We start from the raw sequence: 12,689 nt of genomic DNA, 5'->3' as shown, positions 1-12,689 counted from the left end.
GCAGCAGAGACTTGGCATTTTGCTGACATTTACAGATGTTATTCCCTCACTGTTTCCAGTTTGATAGTCTATGTTGACCTGTTTGACCAGAGGGTGGTGCACCATCTGGTTGCAATTCTACTACTGACTCTCTTTACATCCTTGTGAAAATACTGGTACGCTGACTTTTCTGTCTTTCTATTTAAGGTAGTGCAACACTTACATTAGCCAAAAGTTTGCATTCTCCTTTCCTTCTGTTTATTTTGAGAGTATACGTTGGCTTTATAGACAACAAATCTCAAGCTTTAACAGTAAATAAGATCTACAGTAATTGTAGTGATGGTGCAGTGTTAATACTGAACATTACTTAAACATTTAAACATAATTTTCTTTTATTTAGACAACCCAAATAAAAGGCACATAACATTGCGCATGTTTATGTAATAATTTGACAAACGTACATTTAAAAAAAAATGTAGGAATGTTTGACCTTTCTGCTAATCAGAAACCCTAACCTCTTATATATACAAAATTACCATTGTTAATGTTCTAATACAAAAGATTTATAAAAAAGGTTATCTTTCACATCTATTGTAACTACCATATCCTTGAAACTAAAATAGTTTTGTACAAAGATATACATTCAACTGCTTTCACGAGGGTGCTGGAATTTTCCAATTATTATTTTTTTCCTTAAAAAAATTCCACATGAAATGTTGAGTTCATCACATTATTATTGTATCAAATTTGGCAAACAGGCTATCATAGTGTATCTACGTAAATGCATAAGAACAGAAAAAGCTATACTAATATTCTGTTTAAAACTAAACCTGGGAAAATGACAAACATGCATATTGCATTTTCAGTATAAACTGAATCAACTCAAAGAGCTGCAACACTGGTAACATGGCATTCATTTAAAAAAAAAAAAAAAAGTAGTTCATGTTCAACAGCTAGTGTTCAGGGTCATGCAACGTCAATCTTGTACCATTATTTTAATGGACACAAACTCGCATTTCATCAAAGATGTCAGCCTGAGACTGAACTGGACTTTAAAGGAAATGTAAAAAGGTACACAGCATGTAGTCTGTTGTACAGTAAATGATCGTTTAAATGGACGGCGATGTTTAAAATGAATAATTCTTGGGCTTCTTGTTCCTAATGGAAGTCTATTTAAACGGAACAAAGTTCATGGGTAATGGAGTTTTATGTGCATTTCCTGAGTGAATAGTCCTTCGTATCATCTTGGGCTATCACAGACAAATGACTTAAAGAAAAAAGGAAAAAAAAAAAAAAAAAAAAAAAAACGGCGTACAGACGAGTCAGACAAAACTAAGCAGTCACCATTATGATGACAGGCTGAAAAAGCTTCACTACAAGGCCAGGCTTTTCCACGTTTCAGCCACTAGATGGACCTCAAGTGCAGGCTGACTACCCAAAACACTTAAGACTCCTATTTGATCTTTGATAATACTGCTGTTTACCTGCATGAAGGATATGCTTTCAGTGCAAGACTCATTTCATTCTGACTTCATGGAAAAATGAACACTACAATAGGCAAATAAAAACAAACATTTGTGTTTCTATACAAAACAAAGTACAAATAACTCATAGCCAAGAGGACAGGGTCAAGATGCCCACTTGAATGATAAAAGCAAAAAAATGCAAATGCTAATGTGAAAATACATTACTATGTCAACTGTACAAGTTAGTCACTGTACCTCAAGAGCATACTTACTATCTGAAAAGAAAAAGGAAAGCTATATAGCACTGTGAAAAAATATTCTTCCATGCAAGTGGAAGCTGCTGTCCCTTTTACTAGACTCATTTCCTATAACATTAAATAGTGATTAGCAGGCTATAGTTTAAAAAAAAAAAAAAAAAAAAAGTAAGCACCCAGACGCTTTGGGAGAGAACTTGAAAATCACCAAAAACAGCAATTTATCATTATTGCTTTAGTCCATTTCTCATCTCCCTTTTACAAAAGTACGAGTGTGTTTTCCTATGGAGTCCTTATGGGTGCTTGAGGAATCCTTTCCTCTCATTCATCATATTACAAATCACAGTTTCATTCTAACTGACTACACTAAGTCTTACAGCTGTCCTGATTTCAAGATAAATCCTACTCAGTTTCTATTCAAGTGTCCTGCATCTCATGTCAGTAACTTAACGTTAGTGGCGGTGACTTGGGGAGCTCCTGCCAGCTGCACAGCTCATGGAAATATTCACTTCAAGGTTTGATGAAGTAAAGCTGGTTCAGGGGAAGAAAGCGCTAGGGCTCGAGGTGTAAATTATGAGGACAGGTGCCACTTGTTTGACTTCATTTTCCCTGGTCAGGTCAGTGCTCTCTCCATTTTACCATGGTGGGGATGAAGGCAAGACTTGGGACAGAAAAGGCATGCTATCCACCGGCCTCATGGCGATGTTCAGCGGACCGGCTATATTCATAGGCATGGGGGTGGTTATTGCGACTGGGTGGGCAATATTCATGGGCGCTGTGGCAGGGATGTTGACAGAGGCGATGTTGACGGGCCCAGTGATGGTGACCGGGTGCTGGAGGCTGACTGGAGATGTGATGTTGACTGTGTTGGTGCTAATGTTCATTTGTGCGGCTATGGTGACAGGGTTGTTGTTGTTGGAGTTGCCCCGGTTCATTGCCGTGGTAATGGGGGCAGAAATGGTCACAGGGGTAGCTGAGGCAGAATTGCAGACTTCATTACTCTCTGGAAAAACATAAGATGAAGCAGCAACTCAAAACAACTGTTCATTGGTAGGAGATAAAATTATAACTATGTTAGCAACACACTCTAAGGTAATACAAAAACATTATAGAGTAATGTAACAACCAGGACTATAAGAGGGTAATGGGCTTTTTCATGATGCAATTATTAACAAAGGATTTTTCAGGAATCGTTCACTGAGTGAATACTGTTGAGATGTTAAGGGTATGAATTTCTGACTAGTGTGACCTACCTTTGTTACAGGAGTTAAAGTTTGTCTGTCCGTGAGTCTTCAAGTGGCTGGTGATATAGGCCGCACTGAGCATCTTCCCACAGATGCTACAGGTGACCTTGCCTTCATGCCTGATCATGTGTGAACGGAGTCTGTCTTTGGTGGCGAAAGCAGAAGTACAGGCCTGCAGCCACACAGCACACAAGGTCAAAGGTCAAAGGTCAGTGGAATCCAATAATAAAAAAAATAACTATAGTGTGGATTGTGATGGTAATGATTCTTACCGTTACTTGACATTTAAACGGTCTTTCTGAGGAGTGCACATGCTTCACATGGCAGCTCAAATGGTCTGGCCTAGAGTAAAAAAAAAGAAAAGAAACAATAACACATTTAGTCGTAGCAACGCACTGAACTGTGTGACTTGTAGATGAGTCACACAACATGGTGTTTTGGTTGCATACTCTCACTGAAGCACAGAACTGCTACTAAAGAGATCAGATATTTTCATTAACACAGGAATTTACATTGTTGATTTTCTTAAACTAGAAACAAAAACACATTTTCAAAAACAGACTGCGAAAAATTATCGAGATGCATAACTGATGAAATGATAATGCAGATGATTTCCAATTAAATAGTAAATATCTATTTCTAGATTTTCTATATTGGCTATATTTACAACATGGTATTTGTTATATTTGTGATTTAACCAGCTAATTTACTATGGGATGATAAAAAATGACTTACTGGGAAGTAGCATTAAATAGGCATACATGAAAACCATACTAACTTGTGTTGTAGAACCTGTCTATACGGTCCCAAGTGCAGCATATGTCATACCATATTATACTAATATGCTCTGTTTGCTTTGATAATGTGGGGATAGACACAAAAACCTCCCAAAAATTTCAGTCAGTGGCAGTTAATTCTCCATGATCAATCGTGCGTGATTTAGTTTGACCTAGTTTTAAAAACACACCACAAAGAAATGATTTTTTTTTTTTTTTTTAGTAAACTCAGTTTGTGATTACACTTCACAATGTTGATTTATTTTCTAGCATCCCTAACATTACTCACAGAAATATAAAGAGTAGTAGGTTAATGAGAATTTCCTGTAATTTGTCTAGTAGTTTCCAACCAAGACTGAATCCCAGACTGAATTTACAGATATCTCTCTGAGGATTAGGAGGAGACTATGTAGGCCACAATGTTAATTTAATTTCATTATTGCCATGAGGGGATTCAATTATTATATTTCTGGCAAGAGACGACAGTTGGTTGAAAGTATTGCATCACTCTTTGTACAACAAAGAGTTTGTCCTAAAAAAAAAAAAAAAAAAAAAAGAAAAGAGAAAATTTGATAGTTACTGTCTGACTGGACTTTGCGTTATGAAGTTTGGTAACTCACCACCTGATAACCCCATTCACTGATCTGGCATGAAAATGTAACTCTTACTGTATATACTGTATACACGTTAAACATTGAACATTTGGAACCTTGACAATAAGGAAAGGGTGATGTTTATTTGCTTCAGATGACAGTCATATAAATATATATTCCAAAAACATTGTGCTCTTTAGTTTAAGTACGTGTGCTATATTCTGGTAGACGTTGCAAGTAAACGGATACTTCCCTCTTGACCTTTACAGTGCAACTGCAGCATTCACAAATTCCACTTGGCACTGATTCTCCTCTGTCTGCTTATTAATTCCAGTGAAACTGTGAGCTGAATCATTTAGAAATGCCATAATGGAGTGAGTAAGGGCCACAACACTGGCAGCTGCTCCCAATCCGGAAGGTTTCATGCTGCTGGATTTTTTTTTTTTTACATACAAATGAGAGGAGTCAAGTACAATCTTCTCAGCAGTGCCATGAACCGGAATCAATTATTTTTTTGTGACCCTGTCGAGAAGAACAGACTCCAGACAGTGCATGCCTGCAGATCTGGCTGAGTGGCAGTGAGTCAGTGCCGTGTTATTCAGCCCCCATTCTCACTTTCCAGTATCCAGATGAATCCCTACCCCACGTCACTGTGTTGGAGGCATGCCTGAAACTGCTCTACCCTGCACAGTGCTAATGTTACAGCTTGGCCAGGGCACACTGCTGATGTTTTTGTCATAGTGCTGTTTCAGTACAGACCTCTTATGCTGCTATCAATCACTCAGTGCTACTCTACTTGCACTGAGACATATTTTTGGCAAATTAAAACATAACAAAATGTTTGTTGTGTTGATAAATCTAAATATGAAGCCACTGTGACGTTGAACAAAATATCAGTTCACTCCCTAGTAATTATGTTGACCTGAACAACAACTGTGCAGTTAAGTCTATTCCCAGGGGAAAGAGTGTCTGTGACATGCTGGCGGGAACCGCAAAGTGACAAGTGACGCCTCCCCCTCCCTCTATACTCAACCACTGGTGCTCTCCCATGTGCGACTGTTTAAACATGGTTGAAATGGCATGAGGGGTCATTACAAGTAATGCTTAGCACAACTATAAATATGAAAACACAACCAGTGGAAAGCTAGACACACAAATGAAACTGGCTATACCATGAAGTTCCTCTGTATGTAGTCATGATGCATACACCTAACAACATTACTAAAAGGAATTGGGTGGCCTTTTGTTGAACTTCAGGTTAAGCAAAAAAAAAAAAAATGTTTTAAATCACAGCATCTAAATTTAACATTCTTTGTTAAAAGAAATCTACTCACTGTAAAAAAAAACATGAAAGATTTGAGAGTAAAGTTACGCTTCAGTCTAGCACGCATGTTTTCTTATTGAATCAGCAAAAGCAGTTTTTTGGACTGCTAAGTAGTTCTTCTAAAACGTATGACCGTTAAAATTTGTTTATCACCATGTTATTTTTAAAATTCCATCCAGACAAGTCAAGACTTTCCTCTTTGACCTTGGAATGCAACCACCAGAGGACGAAATTTCTCTGTCTCCCCTGCCATAAGAACACATCACATCTTTGAATACTTCCTGTTTACAGTAGCCTTGTGACTTGTTTATTGAGAGCACATGAGTAAACTACTGCAGTTGCAAATACAAACTTTCTGCAATTGCTACCACTTTCTCCCCAATTTTGCAATTGTCACTAACACACTGTCACAAAGCCACTGTCACATTTACAGAAATACTGTAAATGGCTTTTTTTTTTTCATTTACAAAATGCTTTGTGATCCTTACCTGGAAAAGCCTTTCCCACACACAGAACATACATAGGGCTTGTGGACTCCCCCGTCATGAGAGCGAACGTGGTAGGTCATTCGGTCCTTCCTTTTAAATCGTTGCTGACAGATGGGGCACTCAAATGGCTTCTCATCTGAATGGGACAACTTGTGGCGATTTAGGTGGTAGACATCGCGAAAAGCCTTGCCACACATCTCGCAACCGTGGTTTTTCTTGACTGGTTTGGCAGGTTTCTTGACGATGTTTTGCTGCGGCACGTTGCCCATTGCAGACGAAGTCATGATACTTGTGCCTGAGGAAACAGATGTGGTTGCTGTGGACAGAATACCTGCTACTGTGGAGATGTAGGAAGGGTTGCCATTGTTCTCTCGTGGCATTGTAGAGATCATGGGTACCATGGTGGGGGCTGTTTGGGCTGTCTTCTTTGGCCGTGACACCATTTTGATACCAGTGTGGCTGGACTCATGACGTCGCAGGTGGTAGCTGTCGCGGAAGGCCTTGTTGCAGTAGCCACACACGAAAGGAGTTTTACCTTTGTGTTCCTTCTTTATCACAGCCACCGGTGGCCGTATGCCTCCTCCACTGGCCACATTGTCTTTGAGGAGATCAGCAGCACTGGAAGGTGGCTTCTGATCTATTTGGATGGGCAGAACAGGTTTCTGGTCAACTTGTTCAGTTCCTGCATTGAGAAGTGGCAGCAGGCTGTTCTGGGCCACCTGGTGCTGGTGGTGGAGGGCTTCATTGGCCTGCTGATGACAAACACAAACATACAGAGTGAAACCTTGACTACTGGGAACTGAAGTTTCAAAAGAGTAGGAATTTTACACTGTATCAATACTTACAAATACACTGACAAATTTAGGAAAACAACAAGGGTTAGATGAGTCAGATGTTACAGCACACAAAATGCACACTGGGTCATTAATGAGGCTGATGCAGCATGTTACTAACACTAAAGAATCCAAATGTACTAGACCAGTAACGATCATGACGGTGCTGATTCATCATGTGACGGAAAAGCGAGTACAATGAACGAGAGGCACAGCAGCGTCCAGTTTAACTGCCAAGAAAGCTCTCGAAGAGCCAACCATTAGCTCAGCTACAAACTGAGTCAGTAAAGAAGTGAAGTATACACATGCACACGCTCATATTCCTGACCTCACCCTAACGTAACCTTAAACCAAGTTTAAAACCTTGATTTACATGGTGAGGACCAGCACCCCCACAAGGAAGACAAGTACCCACTATGTAAGTACGAACTGTTTTCGTCCTCACAGTTGGAGTAATAGCAGGCTCACATGTGGACAACAGTTAAAAAAAAAAAAAAAAAACAAAACATGTAAGCAAACTCTTGTTACTAGGGTTTTGTCCACTCCTGCCAGAAAAGAAGTGAAGTGGCTGGAAGCAGTTAGCAGCAACAATAAAAAAGCTGCTGAGTTAGATTCCACTTATTTAAGCAATCGAACCTCCAAACTGAGGAGGTCAGACAAAATCTGCATTTCTTGGCACAGCTAGGGCCTAAAACTAGATAGGTTTTCTGAGACAGTATGTTAAAATAATTGGACAAATCCTGCTAAAAGAAGAATAAAGGAGTGAGTGCATTTGGTTTGGGCATGTTTTTCACTGAGGATGAAGATTTATGAGAGCTAATAACAGAGGACGTTCATAGTACTGTTTTAAGTTGTAGCTCTGCTGGCATCCCTTTGCTAAAGGCAGCATTTCTTTCTTGTCATACCTAAACATAAAAACTGTATCACAATTTCAGTAAATGGACAGTCAAGACAACTACGTCGTCAACCACCAGCAAGAAAGGGCAAGGTGAAATACTTGACCTTTCCCTTTGAGGTTCAATCATCCATCGAAGAAGGCTGGCCAAGAAAGGAGTCGCAGAGGAGGAGGCAGGGGACAGAAAAGAAAAATGAACCACACAATGTCCTCCTTATGTCATCTAGCCTATTGTGAAGGACACAAATCTGAGCACTGATGCACTCAAGCCCCAGCAGGGGATCTTTGTATGCACATCTTCATTGATTTGGCTCATCTATTCATGAGACGGGGACATTGTTTATCCACACACTACACAGCTAAACTAGCTGTCATTCCCTCATACGCGATGGGACCTGGGAACTCCTGGAGAATGCCACCAAGCCCACCCATCCATTTGTCTAAGCACCTGCTCACACTTGCCACCTTCCAGGATTAGTCGTCATCATGCCAATGCTAACTCATCCGCTGGCACACCAGGGGTGGTGGTGAGGCTTTATGTTTGGGTGGGGGGGATACCAGCCGGGAACCCTCTTTGTGAAGCCTGTGAACGGCAGACATATCCAGTGCAGACAGCCTGGCCTCTACACAGAGGTGCAGAGCCTGTAAGCTGCTGTGCCTTCATGCAGCTCTGACCATTTTGACACAAATGCGCTCTGACAACTGGCGCTGCTCCCTCATAAATAACATCAAAATGGAGGGAGTGTCTTGATGGCTCCATGGGCCACTGTAGACTTGAATTGCGCTCATGGTTTGAGTCAGATTATGCACTGTCTTTCTTCAATCTTTTGATTCTCCACAGCTGCTCGCCAAAATCCCAATATAAAAAATAAAATAAAAAGGGAAGGAAAGAGGGGACAGGGGATAGGGGAACTAAAACTTATTTTTAATATAACTGACTTTTTGCATGCATGTGTTATATGCAAAGTCTTCACTTTTCCTGAATTTTATAAGTTTATTCTGGGCTTTTCTTCATTTGTTTACAAGTGCTGAAATCTTTGGCTGCTACCCACTTTGCTGAGTTGACAAGAATTCTTACCAAACAGCACTTTTGTAATGTTTGCAATCCTTCAGGATTTTTTCATAGCATCTAAAGCGACATGAATGCTGCAGAGATGTAGCTGCCAATTCTTTCAACTGGACTTGGACTGCATCATATATGAAGACAAGACATTTCACACAACTTCAGCCCTGCCTTACAAAACACTCAGATGAAACCTATAGTAACTTATTAAAAAAAAAAACCCTAATATTTAAAATAGTGAGCCAGCTGATATACAATACATTTATAATGTAGCAGAGGTAAGGTGCAGAGTAAAAGATCATTTTTGGCATTTCAGCTATAGTGAAACAGCTGGGAATACTGTATGGACTGCATCGAAAACGGACTCTCAGTAATTAGATAGACCCTGGAAAAAACTGAATAAACAAACAAAAAACACGCCACGCTATATGAGGTTTGACACAGACGTCCACATGCCAAAACTGGATACCCAAACTTGATGTAAAATCAAAGCAAAGCTAGAAAAAGTTACCCTAAAGTTCACATTTTGCCAGCATAACCACAGCTGAACAAATGCCAGGGTTGTACACCGGTGTAAATGAATTATATGCCCTCCAAATACAGAAGTGCATCACCGATCACAGCTTTCTTTAAACCATGTTTGTATTCATTGCAGTGTCCTGTAAGCTTAATAATGTCAGTGTAAGATCCGGTTATCCTTAAAATATTTCATATTTTTAGTTTAGGCTAGTGTGTTCACCTGTTGAATGTCTTTTTTTTTTAAACCTTGACAGCCAAGTCCTTAGGTAAACACCACTGAACTGATGCATAACATTTCTTACAGCCTTTACAGTTTCAGACACAGAAGTACAACATTATGACTTTCTCACTTTGTGGTATTATTACTGTTATTATCTTTACATCATTACTGGTGGATCACTGAACTTCCAGAGCTAGTGTGATTTACAAGGGGGGGCAGGGTTGTACATTGCTGATACTGGATTCTTACTATGCTTCACATGAAAAAAGGGATAGCTCTTCTTATGGTAATATTCTAGTTATAACACAATAGGGATTATTTAAACAACCTGATAAACTATTAAAACTCAATATACCATCAAGTCAAACAAGGTAAAATCCACTTCTATAACAAGATAACACAGTGGATGTGCACAGACTTACATGAGATTGACAGAGTAACACTATGAGGTACATGATACATGCAGAGATTTTGGCTAGACGCCAGACACAAGCCACAGCATCCATCTGCTTTTTTTTTTTATCATGAAGGTGCTCGGTGTCTGACAGCTGACAAAAATGATAGAAGTGTCAAAAAGAAAAAAAAAAAGCATTATTAGCACTATTCATATTATTTCTGACTCTTGCTTACACACAAAATGTTTAACATCTCATCATCAATATTAACATTTATCCAGCCCTTTTAAGAACTTTTAAATCAAAAACATTACAGATCCACAATATAATTTATTGCAATTTATTTGACTTTCATCGCTATAGTCCATCATTTCTCTAGAGGCACTAATTTTACACATTTCTATTTACTTAGTCAGCTGATCAGTACAGTAGACAGTAAACATGGCCCCAAAGATTGTACAAAATATTAGATAAAATTCAACCGTAACAGACAAATGCTGCATTAAAAGAAACTGAGATGGCACTAACCTAACTCTGCTGTGAACATTAAAGGAGAGATACAGTAGTTTTCTAACACAAAAAAAGCTGCTGTGAATAATACTGAACTCACTCAATATTCCCTGAAGAAGTTTTCCCCATAAGGACTTTATCACACCCACTGAGGCACAAGTTTAATGATGGTACCGGTACAGAAAAATCCCTCTTAGCACTAGGAAACACAGCAGAATGAAATACTCCCCCTTGGCTCTTGAATATTTCATGTTCACACTGGGCTTGATTCTTTTAAGGCTAGGATAAATAAGGCCATGACAATAAAATATTTCATTCATTCCACTGAACAATAGGCTTCCATCTTGGTAACAGCGAAAACCACTAAACCCCGTGTCTGAACAGCAGCGTTCACTTTCTGGCTGAAAATGAATTTACAAATTGCGTAATGTCGTCGCTAATTTCACATCTGCGTCTTCGTCGCTAGTGTTAGCTGGTGCATAGTTTGAATTCCTTTCCACCGCGGTCACCCGAATAAATAGCCACTTAATAAACAGGGGGCTGTGTGCAGCGCTCGTTATCGAGTCGTGTAACGATAGTTTTAACAAGCTCGCCACGGCAGCCTCGCCCAAACGAAGCCGAATTAGCCAGCGAGTCTGACAGAGCAGTCCAAACACCGTTAGCTAACTTGGCTAGTTACTGTCGAACCGGCGGAGCCGAGCGGAAAGTTCATCTCGGACTTGCCCATCGCCGTTAGTAAATCTCAGCAGCTCATAACCCAGGCATCAAATGCTCACTAACATGACCCACGTTAAATTAAAAAAAAACCTCTGCGGGATTATCGATGAAACTGCGAAAATCTGCGCCCACGTTACATCTTATTATCCAACGGCGTCTTCGCCTCCAAGGGGAAACCAGTGTGTCTCGGCTGTAACGGTGCTTCACTTCTAGTCATCCCGCATGTTTCGCTGCTTTCCACTTGGCAAACAAACTTCAAAATCACCAGCGCCGTCGAGATATTGTACACCCACTATCTATATATCAGGTACAGTATAAAAACAGGTCATATTTTTTTCAAACACTCGCTGAAAGAACTGATTTTTTTTGTTCTAGCGTCATTCCCAAGCCTCACAGCTGGAAGCCTGGATTCATAAACCATTGTTTTGCTTGGTTACTTGATCTTGGACACTACTCGTTTAAAACTGGTTTTACTGCTAACGTAACCGGTGATTAAGGTTCTACAGGCTGTTTTACGAGGTATCCCAATTTCCCTCTTGAAGAGTCAACTTACTTGAAAAAGAAACGTACTCCAGCTCGGCTCCATTTCCACACTTACTAATTCTGAAGGAAACCTGGTAGAGCCTACAACAAAGCAACCAAACATGGCAGCTGAGACAACTTCCGGTAACCTCGAGGGCTGGACCATTTTACACACGACTGAGAGGGCAGGGGGTGTTGAATTTGCGATGCATAAAATAATTACTCTTATCGTTTACGCGGCGCATGAAAATTAGATGGATAAAATAAGACTGTTGAATTACTAATGTATTGCGAAATATAATTGCTAGAAATGATCTGAATCGTTTCTGTCCTATCATGGAACTAATTTGATTTAGTTGGGTTTATAAACACCCCTCTGAATGGTATTTCGTTGATTCTGCGAGGGGCATTTGTTATAGTCTACTGTCGCATGTGCTTGGGTTGAGATTGTGTTTTAGTAAAAAAAAAAGTGCATTTTTAATAAAATATAATAAGCAGTTTGTCTTCATTCATTAAATGGGGTTGAATGAAAACGAGTAAAATGTCTCTAGATGACCATTAAGCCTGATCCAGTACTGAGAAAACACTCCTTACATTATAAAAAGTAAAGTTAAAATAAAATAATTTGCTTGCCATGTGTTGTAGGCACATTCTGAGTTTTAAATGTGTACATTTTCTGAGGTGATGAATGAGCCTCATGCTTTAAGTTGGTAGGTGACAATTAAGTCCATGAATTACTTTCTTTTTTTCTTCTTTAGGCTGTTTATGAGAGGTTTATTAAGGTCATTGTCACATTAAGTTTTAGTTTTAGTACATTAAGTAGGCTACAAGTTGTGTATGTGGCAGAAATACATTTTCTACCTAGCTTTAAATACTTAGAACATGGAAATT

The 12,689-nt window shown here is 39.5% G+C and overlaps 1 protein-coding gene across 2 annotated transcripts; it reads right to left on the bottom strand.

Moving 5' to 3' along the window:
* Nucleotides 1-353: 353 nt before the first annotated feature.
* On the bottom strand, nt 354-11,924 carry LOC113143560 (vascular endothelial zinc finger 1-like). Of its 2 annotated transcripts, none has more exons than XM_026329263.2 (5): nt 11,830-11,924; nt 6,125-6,876; nt 3,216-3,285; nt 2,953-3,115; nt 354-2,702 (listed from the first exon to the last, which is right to left on the bottom strand). In XM_026329263.2, exons 1-5 carry the CDS (start codon nt 11,920-11,922, stop codon nt 2,335-2,337), a joined length of 1,446 nt encoding a protein of 481 aa, XP_026185048.1. In that variant the 5' UTR covers nt 11,923-11,924; the 3' UTR covers nt 354-2,334. The 2 variants fall into 2 exon arrangements, with proteins under 2 accessions (XP_026185048.1, XP_026185050.2); XM_026329265.2 differs by having other exon boundaries at nt 354-2,672.
* Between the last annotated feature and the right edge of the window lie 765 nt (nt 11,925-12,689).

Source organism: Mastacembelus armatus, chromosome 14, assembly GCF_900324485.2.
Source record: "Mastacembelus armatus chromosome 14, fMasArm1.2, whole genome shotgun sequence".
Lineage (NCBI taxonomy): Eukaryota > Metazoa > Chordata > Actinopteri > Synbranchiformes > Mastacembelidae > Mastacembelus > Mastacembelus armatus.
The sequence above is the reverse complement of the archived record's forward strand: the minus strand, read 5'-3'. Positions and strand labels throughout refer to the sequence as shown.

Coding starts and splice junctions, on each gene's coding strand:
- LOC113143560 (XM_026329263.2), bottom strand. CDS start 11,922: ATGTTTGGTTGCTTTGTTGTAGGCTCTACCAGGTTTCCTTCAGAATTA. Junction 6,877..11,829: donor GGAGTACGTTTCTTTTTCAA/GTAAGTTGACTC, acceptor GTTTGTCATCAG/CAGGCCAATGAAGCCCTCCA. Junction 2,703..2,952: donor CTTTAACTCCTGTAACAAAG/GTAGGTCACACT, acceptor ATGTTTTTCCAG/AGAGTAATGAAGTCTGCAAT.